This window comes from Populus trichocarpa, chromosome 8 (assembly GCF_000002775.5).
Source record: "Populus trichocarpa isolate Nisqually-1 chromosome 8, P.trichocarpa_v4.1, whole genome shotgun sequence".
NCBI lineage: Eukaryota > Viridiplantae > Streptophyta > Magnoliopsida > Malpighiales > Salicaceae > Populus > Populus trichocarpa.
The window spans coordinates 17,435,871-17,458,740 of NC_037292.2; the positions used below are offsets into that span (position 1 = coordinate 17,435,871).

The 22,870-nt window shown below is 30.9% G+C and overlaps 2 protein-coding genes across 2 annotated transcripts; both read left to right on the forward strand.

The window, feature by feature from the left end:
* The first annotated feature begins 4,611 nt into the window (after positions 1-4,611).
* On the forward strand, positions 4,612-5,623 carry LOC18101880 (major allergen Pru ar 1). The gene is made up of 2 exons (XM_006380161.3): positions 4,612-4,900; positions 5,069-5,623. Exons 1-2 carry the CDS (start codon positions 4,717-4,719, stop codon positions 5,359-5,361), a joined length of 477 nt encoding a protein of 158 aa, XP_006380223.2. The 5' UTR covers positions 4,612-4,716; the 3' UTR covers positions 5,362-5,623.
* A 13,793-nt stretch (positions 5,624-19,416) lies between these two features.
* LOC18101881 (major allergen Pru ar 1) lies at positions 19,417-20,394 on the forward strand. The gene is made up of 2 exons (XM_006380162.3): positions 19,417-19,701; positions 19,867-20,394. Exons 1-2 carry the CDS (start codon positions 19,518-19,520, stop codon positions 20,157-20,159), a joined length of 477 nt encoding a protein of 158 aa, XP_006380224.1. The 5' UTR covers positions 19,417-19,517; the 3' UTR covers positions 20,160-20,394.
* The last annotated feature ends 2,476 nt before the right edge of the window (positions 20,395-22,870 follow it).

Genomic DNA, 22,870 nt, shown 5'->3' on the forward strand with positions numbered 1-22,870 from the left:
ATCGTTTATTCATCCCGGTCATCTCCTTACGATGCCATTAGCCGAAGCTAATTATTTACTCATCTCGGTCATCCCCTTGGAATGCCATTAGCTGAAGGGATGTCTTAATACCTAATACCCTAAAGTCTATTGACCTGAGAGTTATTGGTCCAAAGCTTGTCATATAGATCAAGGAGAAAGCTTAAGGGAATCAAACATTGCACTATCTATATTTAAGTATTTGCAACCCAAGTTACTAAACTCGTAGGGGTGTCTCAACACCTAATGCCTTAAGGCCACCTTATTTGGGAGTTATTAGCCTAAAGCTCGTTACATGGGTTAAAGATGCATTGTGTTGTTTTTTAAGTTATGATATTAAAACAAATGAGAAAAGAATATATATATCAACCAAAGGAAGTTAACCTTAGAAAAATATTAGATAAAATTTTGTTTTCTTCCAAGCAAAGCCTTATAACTATGTGTTAATATATTGAACACAAAAAAGGTTTATTAATATCTTGATTAAGAGGTATATGGTAGAAATATAAATCTAATAAGAGTTTGTTTTGTTGGATTGATCAATGGAAGTAAAATGATGAATGTCTTGGTTTTAGATTCTATAATTGTTTTTCTATTTTAATGTTTCAATTACTAAGGACTAGTAATAAGCAGGTTCAGGGGTGTGATAAGTACTTAAAAGTGTATTTTATTAAGGTTTTATATCAACATGTTACATTTAAAGTATCATTACGTTCTCTGACTTAAGCACGTTTTATAATAACAATTTTGATAATATAAGATATCTTTAATTTATGGTATATGTTTAGTTTTAAATGCAGGTTTGTAAAGTAAGCATATCTCACAATTTAGAGGACCGATTCATGTGTCTAATTATTGAAAATAAGGTTTATGTAAAGAGACAAAGAGAGGGCTAGGCTTAGAGAAGAAATCTTAGTTGGATTAGTTTTATTCAAACTGGAACACCATTTGGTTTTTAGGTTATAATTGGATCTACCAACCTCGAATTCAGGTGTGTTTTAGCTTGATAGAAAACTAACATATAGGCCTAAAACATTCATGAAGAGCCCAAGACTCAATATTGTTGTTTTTAAGTTCAAATCTTAGAAACAAAAGAGAAGTCTGAATCTATCCTACGGTCTAAATATTATTTGGTGTTCAGCCTATATTTGGAGTTCTAGAAGCCCAAATCAGCCCCTGTTTTTTTGGAAAGATGAGACAATTATCTACAACTTTCATGAAGACCATCTATTCAAATTATGATGATATCATTGATGTTTTGTCCAAACACCAAATCCATAGTTAGCCACCATATCAATAGTTGTAGATTTTTCCCTATAAAAAAAATGCATTTGCCATACATTTAAACATCTTAATTTTCGTATCAAGATTCATGTTTTTGTTTTTTTTTCATTTTTGTAATATTCAATGTTTTCTTAAAACATTATTTTGGAACTTAAATATTGGTTGACCATCTTGACTTGAGGTTGCATATAAATTGCTTTGGTGATTATAATTTTTCAAAGTGTTTAGTGTTAACCATTTCTCAATGATTACTGGATTATACATAAGATTTGATGCGTGAACTATTTCTCAATAGTTGTTGCTTTTGAAGTTTGGTATGTGACTCGTTTCTCAACAATTATGGCTTTTGGGAACTGTTACTCAATTATTGTAGTGCTTGACGAGTTATATCTCAATGGTCTCGGAGCTTGAAGAACTGTTTCTCAGCGATTATGGAGCTCAAATAATGGTTTCTCAATGGTTATGGTGCTTGACGAACTATTTCTTAATGGTTGTTGTGTTTGACAAACTGTTTCTCAACGTCCGTTGTGCTCGACGAACCATTTCGTAATGGTTATGGAACTTGATGAACTATTTCTCAATTGGTGTTATGTTTGATGAATCATTTCCCAATGGTTGTGTTGCTTATGAGAATTCATAACCTTTAGGCTCTTGCATAAGTAATGATGAGTTTTAGACTGCAACAATGCTAAGCTCCATGTCGTGTGCTCGAGTAGCTAATTCTTCAAACGACTTAGGTTTGATGCCTTGAAAAATATAGTATAGTGCCCAATACATCCTTTAAATGCACATATCTAAAGTAAAAGCTTCAATAAGTCAATTATTATAATTAAGGCTAAGATTTCTCCACCGATGAATGTAGTCGATTACAGGCTCTTCTGCTCATTAACACGTATTGGTGAGTTCAATCATGTTGACCACACAACGAGTGTTGTAGAAGCGGTTAAACAACTCATGTTCTAATTGCTCCTAACTATCTTTCATAGGTCAATCCTTTGGGTGTATAGCTTCGTATAAAAATACAAAGGTTAGACTGAACTTTCTACTTGGTCCATAATAGCCTCCTTGATAAGCTCTTTCACTTGATTCGTGGTGAAGATCTAATACCATAAATATTCCTTATAGCTCCAATTATAGAATCCTCAACAACATCCAAGTGATCTTTTTACAAAACCTTAATAACCAAAGTTTGGCCTCCCTCGTTTATGCTCTCAAGCTTGTTCATCAATTTCACTATCTCTTGATTGTTTACCTTGAGTGAAGTTGAAAGCCCCTCGATAACTGTTGCCAAGTTAGCCACTTGCTCTGCCAAAGATATAGTCTTAGTTGTCATCATTGACATGGTAACAAAACTTGAAGCCTTTCTTGGAGATGTTAGTTGTCATGGAAAAGTCTCCACAAGTTAATTATCGAAGTATTCACCTTGAGGGTCGATGAAAAGTCACGTGCCCCACTTGAATTTTGAGGTGGAGTTATTTATAATTTCAACCTTTGAGTAGCGAGCACTCTTTCCCTTTGCGTATTCATTTGTCCCTATTAGGTTGAGAATCAGCTGCACTTTCTCATACAACTCGATAATGGATTTGTTTTTAGAGACTAGGTTGGAGAATCTTTAACAGAGTATCAATGACATGAATTAATAGTCTTGTTGTCTTTGGAAGCAACAACTGTGGTCATGTTCTTTCTGGTTTCAATTAAGAGGTAGAGATGTTGGAAATTCTTTCTTGAAAGGAAGTGATGAGAGGTAGAGATTTCCCCAATAGAGTCATCAAAAATTTATAAACACAATTTTGAGTACCTGAAATTAAACAAGCACACATGTACATTTATTAAATTTTATTAAAATATATGAATGGGTATAATCTCTATTTTAAATACAAATGAATAAACAATCCTTTTATTCTTCCATTGAATTTGAAACCAAGCCTAGATTTGTGCTTTACTAGAACATAAATTTAGGCATATATTGTAGAGCGAGATTTGATGATTTGATACTTTGAAGAGTACCTTTGATTTATCCTTAAAGTGTTATTGAAGAACTCTTATAGGATGTTTAGACTTGATTCAATAGAGTTTCATTCCTTATAATTTTCAAGCATGGATGAAGGAGGTTCGAGAGCTTTTAAGAGAGTTTCCTTGCTTGAATAGATTGTCTTGAATAAGATTTTTGTTGAAGAACTCTTATGAGACGTTTAAACTTGATTCAAAAAAGTTTCATTCTTTGTAGACCTCAAGCATAGATGAAGAAGGTTTGAGAGTTTTTGAGAGAATTTCCTTGCTTGAAGATCTTCTCTTGAAGAAAATTTTATATCTCTTAATTTTTTTTTTTGTTGTTTAAGATGAGACCCTTTATTTATAGAGATTTGAAGAGGCACTCTGGTCTTTTGCTAAGACCATATTATATTATTTTATATATTGCTTCATCTTTATTTGTGGGATCTTGTATTTCTGACAAAATATTTTAAATATCTCATCTCATTCCACGTGTCAAAGATTAGCTAAGAAATATATCAAGCCTAACTTATTTTCCATGTTATTTATTTTAATTTTACTTTTTTTTATGTAAAAATAAAATAAAAATGACACATTGTGAAATTTGATTGGTTACGGCTTTTTTTTTTTTACACATATACTTCTAACATCTAGATGCTATAGGAATTAGATTAGTGACATTTTAAAACAAATAAAAATAAAAATAAAGGAAGAAAGAAAGTAAAGTTCAAAATCTTGGAAATCTTTTTAAAAAATTATTATCAAATTGAATCTAAACAGTTGGATACAGTTCCTTTTTGCAATGAATTAGAGTTGATTTTGATTTCAGCCATTGAGAATTAAAAATTTAAAATTAAACTAAAATAATCAATTTCCGAACTGAAGAGACTAAATACGTAAAGAAGAAACTATATGTATCCTTTTCAAAAGTGAATAGAATGGCTATTTTTCTTTCTTGGTGGCTTGACCGACGACTTAAAACTATGACTCCTACCATAGTTTATTAATACAGGTAGATAAATATTATTATTTATAATTTCTTGTCCACCAATTTCTTACGAGTAATGAAGGATTTTGGAGTGCGAAATAAATTAAAGTTTTGTTTGCTGCATGTGAAAAGTCTGCTTAGGAAGCGTCATTCGATGGAATTAATTAGTTCTGGCAGATTTACAATATCAACTTGAGAATTTTATAATTTCTCTAGTTTCAAAGCTGCTTATATTGACCAAAACAATAATTCTACAAAAAATAAGAACGATGAAGGGGACAGGGACTTTGATCCAGATGAGACGTTCATACACTTACCCTATAAATTCCTCCTCCAATTCTCACATTTCTTCACCCCAGAACCATCCTTCATAGCTTCAAATTCCCCCTCTAATTTCTCTCTTCTGTAATCTTTGTAACTAATATTTGGTTATCATGGGTCTCATCACTTTTGAAAATGAGTTTTCTGTCGCTGTCCCTCCTGCCAAGCTCTTCAAGGTCTATTGCCTTGAGACTGATACTCTTATACCTAAAATTCTACCACAATCAATTAAAAGCTCTGAGATAATTGAAGGAAATGGAGGGCCAGGAACAATAAGGAAGGTCACTTTTGTTGAAGGTAAGTTACTAATTCTATCATCTCTTAGCTGCTTGCTGTAACTAATATATATACACACACACACATACACATAAGAAGAACAAACTAAAGGGTGGCCTTGAAATTAGTGTATCACTAGCTAGCTATATGTGTTGCACAAAGAAATAACGCTGTAGATTTCACTTGCAGGCAAAGGACTCACCTACGTGAAGCAGAAGATTGAAACAATTGATGAAGAGAATTTCGCATACAGCTTCAGTTTGATTGAATCAAACGTTTGGATGGAGGGAGTTGAGAAAGTCATTTTCGAACATAAGTTTGTGCCCACTCCTGAGGGAGGATCCATCTGCAAAAGAACAAGCAAGTACTATATAAAGGATGGTGCTGAGATCAAGGAGGATCAAATCAAGAAGGATGGCAGGAAGACCGAAGGACTGTTCAAGGCTGTCGAAGCTTACTTCTTGGCAAATCCTGATGCGTGAACCTGAAAATTCCTATACCTTGTAATAATTAAAGGCTGCAGAAGAAAAAGCAAGTACTATATAAGTATGTCAAGATGGTTTCTGAAGTCTTTCCTTGTACTTCAGTTGATGGTGTTGGATTCTGCTTTGTAATAATTATCTCCTTGCGGTGGTTCCGATCATTTTTTTTTTTGGTGGTTCCGATCATTTGATCACTAGTGTTGGGTACTGTAATGAAGAGAAAAGGTTTTTCTTAATAATAAAATATTCTGGTTTTGGTTTCTCTGATTGAAGTTTAAAAGGAAGAACCTATTTAATTCTCGCGTGGCGCAACGATTACTTTTAATTATTAGAATTTAAATCCTCACCCAATAATTAGCAAATAAAAAAAAACATAAGAAAAACTCCACAAAAATAGTTATTATTCAATAATTCAATATAAATTCTTTCAAGAACCAAAAAGTTTTGAGTTTTCCTCACTTACAAATATTATTCTAAAATCAAAGTCCGTAAAAAAACTTAAATACAAATTAAATAACTTTATTTATAATAGGTACAAAATATCCTAAACAATTTTTAAAAAATAATAAAAAAAAATTAAATCAAATAGGAAAAAAAATTCTAAATTAGATAGAAAATAAATATAAATCGCGCATAATAGCTTTTGAGCCTTATTACAAGGCTTTTTAGTTGTCCGACTGACTTGCAATTTTAACCATGTATAACACAAGACCTCTGAAAATTTTTGGTAAAATTTCCACCCAGTGAAATGGTTAAATTGACAATTATGTTTGTTAGCATAAAGGTATGCATTGCAAAAAATCAATCCAAAACAGACTTTAACTTAATTATATATTATGCTGAAATATTGTTGTAATGTTAGGATTAATTGCGAAATGTTAGGATTAATTGTGACCACCTATCTTTCCTTTTAGAACATGAAAAGTTCTTTTTTTGACTAAGAAGTCTAAGATAAACCTTCATGTTCAGCTATAAATACCACTTACGCTCAACGCTATTTCTACACTGTAAAAGGACCATCGATCCCACAAATCAACAAACGGTGCTCAAAAAATTATAAGATTGGTTAATATGCCTTGTAGCCATTTCTACGCTGCAAAAGGGCCATCGATACCACTTATGCTCAACGCCATTTCCTTTCATCAGTGTGGTAGTTTAATATGCCTTGTAGCCAATTGATTGGTTACACATGATATTATTATATTCATGTAATATTAGATTAATGAATCTACAATAAAGATAAAGTTCATAGGACAAAAATTCTTTACAAAAAAAATTATAAAGTTGTTATAATTATAGGATTCCTATTGCATCAAAACATTGTTCCTAAAATATTCTTGGTCGATACTCTCTTAAATACTCGACATTCATTAGACCCGTAGAGACCAATACATATTATGTTCTTTCCTTTATAAAAAAAAAACAGTTATTCTCATAAGCTGATGTATAAGGGATACCTAGAATTAATATGCAGGTGCTTGTCATAAGACATGTACACTGAACCTACCCACATGAGAATTCCATATGGAGAGATCACCTATGTCTATGGAAAGGCTCATGTGACGGTTACATAAGTGATCCTTAAACTTCATATCACTAACTCATCTAATATAGAAAATATTATGCTTTGATACTGTTACATGTTATCTTAATCGAGATAACGAAAGAGTAAACATTAGGTGTAGCATGAACTATATGAAGATATTTTAGTGATCAAGAGATGATTCATCACCTTAGATGAAGAGAAAATATTTCATCTATTCTCAAATAGTATGACTAGAAAATCCTTGGTCAAGGTGAAATAAGATTTGAAAAGAGTCTCAAATCTTATGATATACAAGATTTGGCTAGGTTATTAGTAGAATAAATAGATTTGTTATTTCTTATTCTCCCTTCTAATTTAGAATCATGGTGGAACATGTATCCCCTGTTTTGATTATGAAATATATATATGAAATAAATAAATAAAAATATTCAAGAAAGAAATATTATTGGAACTCTCCACATCCAGTTCATCCTTCAAAACCATATCACATCCCTAATTTGGTGAAATGGGATGAATTAAGATGGTATTTTGTAAATATGTAATTACTTTAAATATATTGATTATTTCTTTCTTTTTTTCGATCATTTAGAAGGGACTAAAGAAACATCTTGCTATTTCTTCAATAATTTATTATATCTAGTGGACCTCTTAGTAAGATTCAAACTAAGATGAAGTTTTGACCACTTGTTAGAGGAAAGAAATTAATGAACCTTGTAGGACTCTCAATAAATTCTTTAATTTCTTTCAAAAGCATATGCTTATTCATCTCCTTCACATCTTTCGTGAATAACAAAAATATCTAGAAAGACATTTAGGGAACCAATCTAATTTCATCTTTGTTCCTTCCATTTGAAGAACAGAAGATCTCAAAAAACCGAGATATTTATTTTAGTTATTAAATATCTCTTTGACTAATCAATTATATTTATAGTAATGGTCCTTTTATATCATATTAACAATTAAAAGATGGTTGAAAAAATAATATCTATTTTTCAAGGCTTCTTCCTATTCCTATGAATTTCATTGGACCTATAAATGATATATTGAAAGAATCATTTGGGTCTTCCTATATCAATATGTTGATTGTTTCACTCATGTATCTTTTAAAAAGAAAAAGATCTCTTACTCGATCTGAAAGAGAGTACTTGAGTTCTTCCAATAACTAAAAAGTGTATCATGCTTGAATCTAACTAGGTTTCATGGTGGTGGAAGACTGGATTGAAAAAAAGGACTCTAGTTATTAGATATTTAATGAAACCGTCTTTTGAATTGAGATCTCATTCAAAGAGAAAGACATCAAATATTTGGAGTTTCTTCTGAATCTTTGTCAAATTTAATAAATATTGGTTGATTGTATATTTCATTATAGTTCTATGATTCATAGTTTTGAGGCTCCTTGGTGAAATGTCGAGTCAGATTGAATGACTAGCTTGAATTGAGCCCCTTCCATCTCTTAGAATCAACAGGAAAAAGTAGGCAATCATGGGAACTTAGGATCAACAATTTAGAAATAAGGCTTACAAACCTGACCTATAACTTCACCCCTTCTCTTTTCCCTTAAAGCCCTTATAGATTAGTCACTCAAAGCTAGACCTAGCAACTAGACTTTCAAGACCACCCGATATATGAATTAATTATAGAGTTGTGACACAATCTTTATTAAAGGTTATTACTCATTTTCGTACTTGCTATTTTATTTTTTAATGTTCTTACCTGTAATGGATATTACATTAATAGGAATATAAGTTGAAACATCTTCCAATCGGGTTTAACTATTGATAAAACAATCATACTTCCTTCACCTAAAAAAAAAACTTGGTTTAGCGACTCATTCCAAAAGGTGTGAATGCAAATAAAAAACATATATTGGAAAAGTTTCACAGCCAGACGGTCTTTATTAGAAGAGACATTTGATGATAAGCTTGTGCTTGTTACATACAATATTTAGCCACAACTACTCCTATACAAGGACCCTCTTTATTTTAATGTATTTTTTACTTTGCATTAATTTTTTATTTAAATTTCAATTAATACCCTCTCTTCCATTGTGGGGTATTAATTTTAACCTTATCATAAGTCAAAAAAAAAAAATTCTTGACGGCTACATACCTCCAAGGTCGATGTGGACCCAAACACTTTAAATATTCATCATAATATAAAAAATGATAATATATTAAAAATTATCCAAAATAAAAAAAAAATTATTTGGGGTTCAAAAACAACTTTAAGACTTGTTAGAGTTGACCAAAAGTTGATAAAATTAGATTGGGTATTGCTGGTGGACTGTTTGTCTAGAGTGTGGCGCATGTGCATCACGTGCTGTCACAAAACCTAGAAAACTAGCAAAAACAACTCAGTCTTTTTAGGTGATTAGAAGTGTGAGAATGGATCTGATTTGCGACTGGGATTTCAGGTCGGAAAAGGATTCGGTGTTGCAGTGGAAGGAGTGTTACATGGTTGTTGGGATTTTTGGGTTTTTCAGATTTCGAGTGTGGATGATCGGTTAGAGAGAATGACTATGCTACGATGATTCATAAGTGGTAACTTCATTTTATAGTGATCGGGTTGGTAAGTATAAGATTATAAGAAATGGTGTGTAATGGTGGTGGTGAGAGGTTGTTTTTGGTCTAGTTCATGGTGGTTTGGGTGGCGTTTTGATGGTGAGCTGATTTTGATTAGAAGGGTGGTTGACTGAAGCTATGATGGTAGAAGGTTGGTTACAATGTGTTTATATGAGTTATGTTAGTGGATTCTTGCAGGGATAAAGGAAGGGAAAAAAAATTGTTGTATTTTTGGCTAAAGAGATAAGCTTGTTTTGTTTTGTTTTTCCTTCTTTTTATTTTTTTTTAGGAGTGCTTTTTTTTTTGCTTCATTTTCTCTTTGGTTTTCTCTGATTTCTTTTCTTCAATTGTATGGTCTATTTATAACTCATTCTCTTCTATATTTATATTTTTATCCCTTCTTATCTCCTTATATCCCTAACTTCTAATCTTTTTATCTTCCTATCTCCTTATCCCTCTATTTTCTTATCTTCTTATCTCACCCACTTTCCTTGTTTGCTTATCATTTCACTCATTATTTTTATTTTTGAAAACATCTTTTAAAAATTAGGTGATAAAAAATGAGTTATGATATTTGCTCCTTCTTTACAATACTTACGGTACAAAAACATTGAAGATTTTATTTTTCTTTAACTTTGTATAATAATTTTGTATTGAAAAGAAAGCGAGCTTTGCTCAACATTAAAAGAAACAACCTTATTGAGAGGCGATTACCCGTAACTTCAAACAAAAGAAAACAACTACACAGTCTCATTAAGAGATGATTACCCTTAAAATAAACTAAATAAATAAATAAATAAATAGTGTTATCAAGAGATGACTACCCTCAAAACAAAATAAACAGTCTCATGAAAGATAACTACCTTTAAAATGAAAAGAAAAAAAATGCTCTAACGAGAGATAACTACCTTTAAAACAAATTAAACAGTCTCATCAAGAGACAACTATTCTAAAAATAAAATAAAAAATCTTATCTAGAGATGACTACCCTAAAATAAATAAATAAAAACAGTCTTCCATGAAATATACCAACTTTCTCTTGTCATCTTAGGCTATTGTCCCGATTCTCACTTCTAATCATCATGATATTAGGCTCAATTATTTGCTTGATTTCGGTTTCTGAGTAAGCGACCTAGTTTTGAGACTTCTTGTGCTTTTCCATCATGATTTTTTTTTTTACTTTCTATCACATATAGCGTCTTTATTTGCCCCAAGATTTCTTTCTACTATTGTAGTTCTTATTTCTTGATGACATGTCATCCCACATTTCATTCTTACATAGCCTTGTCATAAATCCCTTTGATATCCTTCTTTGTCAAACATTTTTTTGTCTTTATTATCACATTTATTCTTTAAAATAACATTGTTGCCTATTAAGTCTAGAAATAAAACTCATCCCAATGACCATTTTGCAAAAGACGTCGAACTCTGAGAACCCAATTGGCTGAAATTAGGAGTGAAATTGAAGAAATTTAAAAGTTTGATGGTCAATTAAGAATAAAATTACATAAATCCAAAACCAATAACCAAGATAAAAAAGGCATTGAAGTCCAGAGCTTAAATTGAAGTTTGTCAGAGGTACAATTGCACAAAGTTGAAAGTTTGAAGCCAATCAGGGGTGCAATTAGGAATAAATCATAAATCGAAGGACTAAAGCACAATTGGCTAAAACGAAGCCGTTTTGTTGCGATTGTTCATCTTCTTCTTCAGAAAAGCTATTTGAGTGGCCTACTTCTCAAGGCATTTGATGCTTCGTTTCTTCATCAAATTGGACAAAACTTACACCAAAATGATCATCTGACATCTGACTCCACTCAAGTGTGATCAGTTCTGGCTGACTAACACCACAGAGGCGGTGGCACCGCTCCAAAGTGGCCAACCCGACCAGCCTTTTTCTTGCAACAAACCTGATAGCCCATAATGACTACTTTGAGCCAACAGTTAGGATTCTTTTGGGTCAAATCAAGGGTCAAAATTTGGCATTAGTGGAGACCAAACGTTCCTCTTCCAACCCCTATAAATAGATAAGGATTTCATGTTCTAAGGGGGAAAGAAAGTCAACCTTTCCCCTTCATTTCCTTTCTGCCACCGTGAACTTTCTTTCCTTTTTCTCTCTCCACTATGGCCTTTAGCCACCACCAGCCTTTCCCTCCATTAGCATCGTCACACTTTCCTCCTCTCCATTGACTATTTCTCCTTCTTCCTCCACAGCGCCAGCAGCTCCTCTACCGCAAGCTCCCTCTTCTCTTTCCTCTCCTTCTCCCTTCTCCTTCAACTGATGTTGGCGTCTCCACCCACCGTTCTCTCCACTAGCTCCGCTACCAGGTCACCAGCAACTTCTTACGCCAGGTAACCCATCTGTCTTTTTTTCCTCTAGTTCACCTCCCCCCCTTCCCTTTATTTTCCTGCATGCAGAACGATAATTTGTTATGCATTCTGCATGCAGGGCACTAAGGGGAATAATTACCCCCCAGCCTGGGCTGGACCCGTTCCAGCCCACTTCAAGTGGCTAGGCCGGGTTCAACCCAAAAAAAAGAAAAAGAAAAAGAAAAGGAGAAGCTTAGATTTGTTGGACCGCTAGTCGGCCCAACCCATATATTTTATAATATATTTAATTATGATAATATAATAATATTATATATTAAAAAAAAATCCCAAAAGGGAATTTCAAAATAATTTTGATTTTCTCGCGTGTTATTCTATCAATTTTGTTTAATATTGGGTTATATTTTTACATTGTAAGATATAGATTCGGTATTAAAATACTCAGTTTTCTCCGAAAATTTTCAAAAAAAAAATCTCAAAACTTTTAAATTAATTTCCCCTTTCAAAAAACAAAAACAAAATATACTTTTTTAATGCATACGACCAAATTCTAAAAAGTTTTCCAAGCATATTTTCATTAAAAAAAGACAAAAATTGCATCTTTCTCATGTTTTAAAAAATCCAAAAATAGATATCATTTCCAGTTTATGATTATCCGTTAGGATTTAGCTAAAATGTCAAAAATCCTTCACCAATCATTTTGTTTATTTTATATTAGGGTTCAGAAGTAGACTTTTAATACTTGGGGGGTGTAAAACTACACAATAAAGTACACTCTCAGGTATTAAAGATACAAAGTGTAAAATAAATACGATGCTAAAATTTGAACTTTAAAATTGTTAGGATTAAACCCGATGAGGTAGAAACTCTCTCATGAAGGGAGATCTACCTTAGACCTTGGACAAGACCAATTAATAGAAACTTGACTTAGAAAAAAAAACAATCAAATAACAATGCAACTTACTTTAAGTAGGGTGCACTGTGGGTGATGCATATTCCCTTTGCACAACCAGTCCATTACTCAGACTCTCGCAGACCATAGATTCCTAGTAATCATAATACTAAGTGGTAGCTCCTGAACCTTAATCATAATTTTATGATTAAACTCAAAAAAATTTCCTTCCCAATAACACGCCTCTTATGGAGGCACACACCCATATTTTTCAGCGAGCTCAGCCATACATCGTCTCTATCACGTGCGAAGGTGGCATAACAAATCAAAATAGAGAAGGGGAGGTTTAATTCTTGATGGAGAAATTGAAATATTTTGGAAGTATAATATAGTTTGTATATAACGCCCCGTAAAATTCTCAACGTTCTAATGATATTTTAAGCCTTGAAATCATGTAAATAAGGTAATTTTTTTTATAACTTGCATATCTACTCCCAGTAACACCATTCATATAAATATTGAAACGTTTCCATTAAAATTGTCACATTAGATTCCTAATGAAATTTTGATAGAGTTCCTTCTGTCAAAGTCACTAAATTTTTTGTTTCTCTTCTTTTAATAACCTATATAACAATCATTGAAGATTATGAATCCTGCCCGTAACAAATTATATCCAAGTAATGGCCTCAGGCCATCCAATCAATCCAATAAATTTTACATCAATATCTATACATTAAAATTCTTTGAAACGTTAATACCCTACTTAAAGAAACAATACAATGATGTACTTATATGACAATTTACATTATTTTTTACTACATTATATATATAGATTGATCTACTTGGTATGATCGTACAGTATAAAATTTTGTCATAGTATCAGCTCTGTATTTGATTCTTTCATTCCCTGGCTAGATCATGCAAAAAACACTCTTGCAAAACACAAAACTTATATTAGGTTTTTTCTTCCAACCCAACAAAGACTCGATTCACATTATTCATAGTTCATACAAGTTAATAACTAAAAGTTTAATTCCTTCATTATATTTTGTAACACATACTACACTAACTAAATTTCATCAGTTTCAAACTTTTACTCGCATTCCATTCTTTATACCCCTAACTCAGGGTCTTATATATAACATATTTAATATTCTATTTCACCAAGTAGTTACACATGTTTTGAGGTGGCATCATCTATATAAAATCACTTAGAGGCTCATCCCTTTAAACCCTTCTCTTCAACTTATCAATCGCCTACTTGTTTTCAGGATTTTTATCCCTTATGGTTGCTCGAAGGTAGAGGTGAGTCCCAACCTGAAGCTATTTGTTTTAATCATTCTGAAGTGTATAAATCATCTCATTTACCCTTTCATGACTAAAATATCAGTGATTCAAACCTCAAGTCTGGATCCACATACAATAATTATTTAACATTCAATCTATTATGTTGGTTCAGTCAAATGCATTAATACCATTTCCTTTCAATCATATGACCCTATTTTCATAAAGAATATGCTAGAAATAGTCTTAGGAATCTGACTAAAAAAACCTTGTTTGTTAGTTTTTTAAAAAAAACTGGATGGGAAGCCTATCCCCAACCTATAAACAGCGTTTAAGTTGTTCTTGGATGTAAAACCAAGAGAAGATGTGAGTCATAATCACATCTACTTGTACATATACATGTTCTAAATCAAATAACAAAAAAAAAACCCTTTAACTAGCCTATCCATATAGGTGATATGATTGCATTCCTTTTCCATGTCTATAAAATATTTTCACCCTTCCTTTTATTTTTATTCAGCTCATACATTCAAAGAGTATAAGATACTGTAGAGATGACAAGATCCTCAACTCTTAAAATAAAAAATATTTGTGGATCCAGTCCTGAAAAAGAAAATGAAGTTTTAGAATCAACAAATTATCTTGGTCGGGTAGTAGCTGAGAGAAAGACTCATTTAGTATATGGGGGAGGCAACTTTGGGTCAATAGAAAATGTGTCAATAGTTGTATATTCTTCATAGACAATCAAGTTTTGGGTATCAACCCAAAAGCTTTAGCCAATGAGAACATCACTAGAAAAACAATTGGAGATGAACTAAAGGTCTTGACAAGGTCTGAACGAATAGCTACAATACTTGAACATTTTGATGCCTTTATTTCTTTAGCAATTAGTTTAGGTACATTCAAAGAGATATTTCAGATTTTCTCTACACCCAACTGAACATTAAATGTTAATGATTTTTATAATAATTTGTTATCTTTTTTTTTTATCATGTTGGAACAAAAGTTTATAACATCTTCGACATAATGAAACATAATATCTGTTGCAACTGCTGAACAATTGATTGATCAACTACAAACTTTCATCCCTAAATTTGATCAATCCATGAATCGAATAGACTGGTCAACCAAGAAAAGTTGTAAAAACAAAAGATTGGGTTTGAGCCTTAGTGTGTAAATATTTATGTCTTTTGATTTTACCCATAATATATTATTTTTTTGTTCCGTTATTTATTATATTTGTTTAAGTGTGTTTCAGGTTTTTAGTAGTTGTAATTTTAGGTAATGTCTTCTATACACTACTGATCTGACTTTAAATATTGAGAACAATGTCTCATTTTTGTTAGGGGGGAGAGGATAGTTGAAATAATTAAAAAAAAACATTTTCTTCTTGGTGTTATTAAAACCATTTGACATAATTGTTACAATTAGAATGGCCAAGTAAGAAGGAACTTTACTTTTGAGATGACTCTTGAGACACATTGCAATAAATATTTTATTATGGTTATTTGTAAAATTCATAACAAGGTTTTATCACATGCTTTTTTTTTTAATTATTCAAGTTTACAAGCTCTCATATTGTTATCACTTAATTCTGCTCATATACTTACTTAGTAAGTATTCATAAACCATCTTCTTCACACACATACTTTAACACATGTTTATGGGTTGCAAATTAGATTATTACATTATTTGTGTTCTTTTATCGTAGGTGGCAACTAAGAGAATGATAGATTATATATATAATAAACTAATAAAATAAATACATAGATAAGTTCAATTTTGTAGTCTCCTTAACCTAAGCAATTAAGCACGAATGAGTGTTTTAACACCTAATAACTTAAAGTCAACTAATCTGGAAGTTACTAGCCCAAAACTTGTTACATGAGTTGAGGAAAAAGCTTAAGGGAATCAAACATTGCACTATCTACATGTAAGTATCTGTAACTCGAGTTATTAAGCTCATAGTGTCTCAATACCTAATGCTCTAAGGCCAACTTATTTGAAAGTTTTTAGCCTATAACTCATTACATGAGTAAAGGATGCATTATGTTTTTTTTTAAAAGCTATGTTATTTAAAAAAGAATGAAAAAGAAATATATATATATATATATATATATATATATATATATATATATATCCTAACCAAAAGAAGTTAACCTTAGAAAAAGATTAGAACAAATTTAGTTTTCTTCCAAGCAAGGTCCATAACCATGTGGCTCAATATTGAACACAAAAAATATAGTAATATCTTAATTAAAAGGAATATGGCAGAAATATAAATCTAAAGAGAGTTTTTTTTATTTGGATTGATTAGTAAAAGTAAAATGACGAACGCTTTGGTTTTAAATTCCGTGAATTGTTTCTCTATTCTAATGCTTTAATTGATGGGGAGTAGTGATAAGTTAGTTGAGAGGTGTGATATGTACTTAAAGTGTATTTTATTAAGGTTTTATATCATCATATTATATTTAAAGTATTGTTAAATTCTTTAATTTAAGCATGTTTATAATAACAAGTCTAACAATATAATATATCTATAATTTATGGTAAATACTTAGTTTTAAATGCAGGTTTGTAAAATAGACATAGTTCACAATTCAAAGGACTAATTGATATGCTTAATTATTGAAATTAGGGTTTATGTGAAGAGACAAAGAGAAGACTATGTTTAGAGAAGAAATCCTACTTGGACTGATTGATGTTTGAACTGGAACATCATTTGGTTTTTAGGTTATAACTGAATCTAACAACCTCCAACTCAAGTGTGGTTTAGCTTGATAAAAAGCTAAGATGTAAACCTAAAATATTCATGAAAAGCCCAAGACTCAACACTGTCATTTTTAAGTTCAAATCTTAACAACAAAAGAAAAATATGAATTTGTCCTCCAATCCAAATACTGTTAGTTGTTTAACCTATATCTGAAGTTCTAAAAGTGCAAATAAGCCCATTCGTTTTAGGTTGGAAAGATAAGATAATTATCTACAACTTTCATACAGACCATATGTTCAGATTATGATGTTATTATTTATGTTTTATCTAGCTATAAAATCCATAGTTAGCCACCAAATTAATAATTAACCACCATATTAATAGTTTTAAATTTTAGCAAAAGTAAGTATTTTCCATACATTTAGACTTTTTAGTTTTCAAATCAAGATTCATGTTTTGGTTTTTTTTAAATTGAATTTTTGTATTTTTTAAGATTTGTTTGAAACATTATTTTGGAACTTGAATGTAGGTCGATCATCTTGACTCGAAGTTGCTCATAAATTGCTTTGGTGATTAGAATTTTTCAAAGTGCTTGGTGTTAACCCTTTCACAACGGATGCTTGCTTTTGTATAGGATTTGATGCGTGAACTATTTCTCTCAATGGTTGGTGCTTTTGGAGTTTGAATGTGAACCATTTCTCAATGATTGTGGTGCTTGACAAACTATTTTTTTTTTAATGATTGTTGTGTTAGACGAACAGTTTCTCAATATTTATGTTGCCCGAGTAATGAAGGGTTATTTAATATAGGTAGATAAATATTATTATTTATAAGTTCTTGTCCACCAATTTCTTACTAGTAATGAAGGATTTTGGATTGCGAAATAAATTAAAGTTTTGTTTGCTGCATGTGAAAAGTCTGCTTAGGAAGCGTCATTCGATGGGATTAATTGAGGATTGTGTAATCTTTAGTTCTGACAGAAGATATACAATATCATTGTGAGATCGATGTATATCCCATGCAAATTATGGGTTAATCTCTTGATTTTGCACATTAAGAGTTAATTTTACATGACTTGTAAAACATTAACTTCTAACTTTGAATTGTAATTTCAGAGTTATTTTTGATGAATAACTTGTAGAAAAAAAATAAATTAAGATAAAAGTATATTAAATTTTTTTTCAAAATGTTGAAATGATTCAAAGCAACGTTTTGAACAACAATTTTTCTAATGATATCTTTACGCCACACCGACTCCCTTTTCGAAACGTCATAAGGCGTGGAATGAGACCAATTGTATATTACTCAGACCTCAGACTCGGTATGGGGTGTCGATGTCAGACACATATACAGATCCGAGCACTCATGCTTCAACAACGTATTATTTGGGAAAAACCTCTATAAAAAAATATATACAAACATCATTTAAATTAAAAAAATAAATCTTGACTGCTACTTTGAAAAAAAATCCCACCAGTATGGCAAGTTAATGCTTAAAATAAAATAAAATTAGCCCCCTGTAAAAAAAAGAACAAAAATGAAGAAATTAGTCATTCCAATTTCCAACAAAATTTAATATATACTCAAAGCCAACTTGTGTTTGAGGGGGAGTTTGTTTAGTATAAAGATATTTGTTTTGCAAAAAACATTTTTTATGAATTTTTTTTTCTAAAAAATAAGTTAATTTTTATTATTTGGATATATATATATATTGTATTCATGATTTTTGAATAGCAAAAATAAAATAAGAAAAGTTGCAATATTTATGATAAGATAATAATAACGGTGGTAATAATGACAATTATAACTATAATATTAATAATAATAGAATAATAATTACTTTAATAATAAAATGGTTACGATGGTGGTCGTCATAGAATGATAGACTTGTATTAATGGTAGATGTTAATGAAAAGATAATTATAATTATAATTATAATATTAGTAATGATTATAATAATAATTACTTTAATAATAAAATGGTTATGACGGTGGTAATCATAAAATGATAGACTTCCACTTATGGTAAATGTTAATAAAAAGATAAGTACGTATTTATTTTTAAATTTGAATATCAAAAATATTTTTATGAGACTAAAAATCTAAATAATTTTCTCGGGAATATATTGATATTCTATTTTGAATAATAGCAATATTGATTTTAAATGGGCAATTAATATCTGGGCCATTGAATACATAATCGTCTTCGATGGCTGCTAGTTCTAACTTGACTTCTACTTGTAATTTCTGAAGGCACTGGACTTGACCAAGTCAGAGCTTTTTGTGACAGTAATTAACATGGAAAACGATAGATTTTCAGCGCCTGCAATTTACTCTCAATGAGGAGTAAAGAAACTATCCAAAATATTCCAATCCTCTTGCTTTATATGCAAGTGTGTATAGCTAGGGACTTGCAAACCGTCTTTGATCCAACTTGCAGGCAAGGGACTTTAGAACTATCAAATTATCCATGCACTAAGTTTTTTTCCCCTAATTCTCTTACTGGAGGTTGCAACAACGGTCCTCGTAATTCGTGCTAAATTAATCTAGTTCAGATTATTTTTCTTACAAAATGATGTTTAGTTATATTCAACTTGAGAATTTTATAATTTCTCTAGATTCAAAGCTGCTTATATTGACCAAAACAATAATTCTACAAAAAATAAGAACGATGAAGGGGACAGGGACTTTGATCCAGATGAGACGTTCATACACTTACCCTATAAATTCCTCCTCCAATTCTCACATTTCTTCACCCCAGAACCATCCTTCATAGCTTCAAATTCCCCCTCTAATTTCTTTCTTCTGTAATCTTTGTAACTAATATTTGGTTATCATGGGTCTCATCACTTTTGAAAATGAGTTTTCTGTCGCTGTCCCTCCTGCCAAGCTCTTCAAGGTCTATTGCCTTGAGACTGATACTCTTATACCTAAAATTCTACCGCAAGCTATTATAAGCTCTGAGATAATTGAAGGAAACGGAGGGCCAGGAACAATAAGAAAGGTCACTTTTGTTGAAGGCAAGTTATAAATTCTATCATCTCTTAGCTACTTGCTGTAACTAATATATATATATATATATATTACCCAAGAAGAACAAAATAAAGGGTGGCCTTGAAATTAGTGTATCACTAGCTAGCTATATGTGTTGCACAAAGAAATAACGCTGTAGATTTCACTTGCAGGCAAAGGACTCACCTACGTGAAGCAGAAGATTGAAACAATTGATGAAGAGAATTTCGCATACAGCTTCAGTTTGATTGAATCTAACGTTTGGATGGAGGGAGTTGAGAAAGTGATTTTTGAGCACAAGTTTGTGCCCACTCCTGAGGGAGGATCCATCTGCAAAAGAACAAGCAAGTACTATATAAAGGATGGTGCTGAGATCAAGGAGGATCAAATCAAGAAGGATGGCAAGAAGACCGAAGGACTGTTCAAGGCTGTCGAAGCTTACTTCTTGGCAAATCCTGATGCGTGAACCTGAAAATTCCTATACCTTGTAATAATTAAAGGCTGCAGAAGAACAAGCAAGTACTATATAAGTATGTCAAGATGGTTTCTTAAGTCTTTCCTTGTACTTCAGTTAAAGGTGTTGGATTCTGCTTTGTAATGATTATCTCCTTGCGGTGGTTCTGATCATTTGATCACTAGTGTTGGGTATTGTATTGAAGAGAAAAGGTTTTTCTTAATAATAAAATATTATGGTTTTGGTTTCTCGGATTGAAGTTTAAAAGGAAGAAACCTGTTTCAAAGGCAACTCTCGCGTGGCACAAAGAATTAAATTTTAATTATATAAATTAAAATACAAATTAAATAAATTAAATTAAATAACTCAAATACAAATTAAATACAAATTATAATACATATAAAATATCCTAAATAATTTTTAAAAAATAAAATAAAAATTAAATTAAATAAAAAACTAATACAAATTTGATAGTTTCTAAATCTTATTACAAGGCTTTTCTGTTGCCTGATTAATTTAAAATTTTAATTATATATAAAACAAGATTCTCAAGTTATTATGCTGAAATATGATTGTAATTTTAGGATTAACTGTACATATGATGAATTCAGAGAGGATGGTTTTGGAAACTATAAATCCAACCACTGGCTCATTCTCAGTAGCTAGCTAGATCATATTTCAGACTTTCTTTCTTTTTTGGTCTACTCGTTCATCCTAATTGAAGAGGCCCTTGTTTCTTTCAGCTTTACGAATTGCTTACTATCTTCAAACTTGAGCTGTCTCGGTCATAGTTATCATACATGATTTGAAAAGTCACCTTATCAAGTTGGGTTTTAAATTTACTCGGATTAATCTAAATTAATATAAAAAACTTTTAAGTTAATATTTTCAATTTAATATTTTATATAAAAAAATTAAATAAAAATTCATGTGAATATAGATCATATATGTTATAAATAATAAAATTTAACAGATTATTTCAAAAGTTTTTTTTATCACACATTAAAAAGATACTATATTAATATGTTATCCTTTTAAGTTGAAGTATTTAAACCAAAAAGATTTTTTATCCCACATTGAAAAAACATAACTTTTTTCTTGTGAATATAAAGTATATGTATTTAAGGGTTTCAGATTCCACATTGAAAAAATAATATTTTTTTTTGTGAACATAGAGTATATATTATACTAAATGACTTCAAATCTCATATTAAAAAAATAAAATATTTTTCTAATATTTATATAATAAACTTTGAAAATGATTAATAATCAACTAATATATATATATAAAAGATTTCTAGTTAGAAGACAAAACACATTTGTAAAAATAAATAAATAAATAAAATATTGAGTTTCAATCTGATTTTGTCAGGTTGTCAGGGTTATTGATGAACCAGATTTTATCTGGTTTTTACCAATTCTAATTTTTTATGTCACCCAGATGAGTCCAGCTATCAAATCCATGGGGTCCTAAATCAACCCCCTAAGTCCTAACTATGATCTCAGGCGGCATTAATCTAAGACCTATCCGATCTTAATAACTATGATCTCAGGCGGCATTAATCGTCTTTATTATTTATAAATGTTATCTTGCTTTTGTACCAAAACGCAAAAGCCAACTGGCTTTAATAAAAGAATGGTGATCACGGGCCAGCTTCCTACAACGGGAGTATTTGTTTTGAGCGGTTTAACCTTTTTTTTTATTTAAATAAATTTTAAGTTGATTTTTGTTAGGTGGTTTTTTATAATTTTAATGTGTTAAAGTAAAAAATAGAAAAATATATAGAAATTATTATTTTAATATATTTTCAATTAAAAAATAAATTTGATAAATATCACAGCATTACTATACACGAACTAATTCTACTTTCTAGAATGTTGGCCAAGGTGGCCTTTCTATACTCCCTTTTACTTTTGAGTTATGATATCACAAGAATAAGATATATATAAAATCTAAATGGCTTTTTTTTTTTAATTTATTGAACGTGACCTCTTCCGAAAACCACCTTGGCAAACGATGAAGACCCAAAACTTGCAGGGACCTCGTTCAAAACATGATGGGAAATCATAACCAAGTCTGCATAGTCATGCTGTGAGTCGTTGTTGAATCTCACAAAATAAGAATTCATAACATGAGAAATATAGTTTAACTTGTAAGATCTTTGGTTTCTTTTCTAGAAATTACCAGTTCGAGTCTTACAAACTTCAGGATCACTAGAGGTTTACATAGTCATTAACTTTAGGGCCCGTGAAATTAGTCAAGATACGAGCAAACTGATCCAAATATCATGTTGATAAAAAAAAAATCCATAAACAACTGAGTTCACTTCCGACTCAGTCCATTGATAGCCATTACACATAGCCCAACTGAAGGCCATAATCGGCTGCAAAATCTCTGCGCGACAGACCATATACTCAAATCTGTCACAAAAATTTGAAAAAATACCCAAATGTTCAAAAATCAAATTAATCAAAATTTTAAAAAATAAATAAAATTTCAAAGTTTGAGAAAATGCCCAATTTGAGCCAAAATAATTAAATTATGAACTTTTTTCATTTTTAAATAACTTTTTTAACAAAATAAATAACAACCACCTTAAAATATTCTATCTAAAATAAGCTATTCATTGTTTGTTGTTTATAATAACAGATATATATTATACTTATATTAAAATAATATATGAATTTGTGGCAGAAGATTATTAAAACTTCAATTTTGGAAT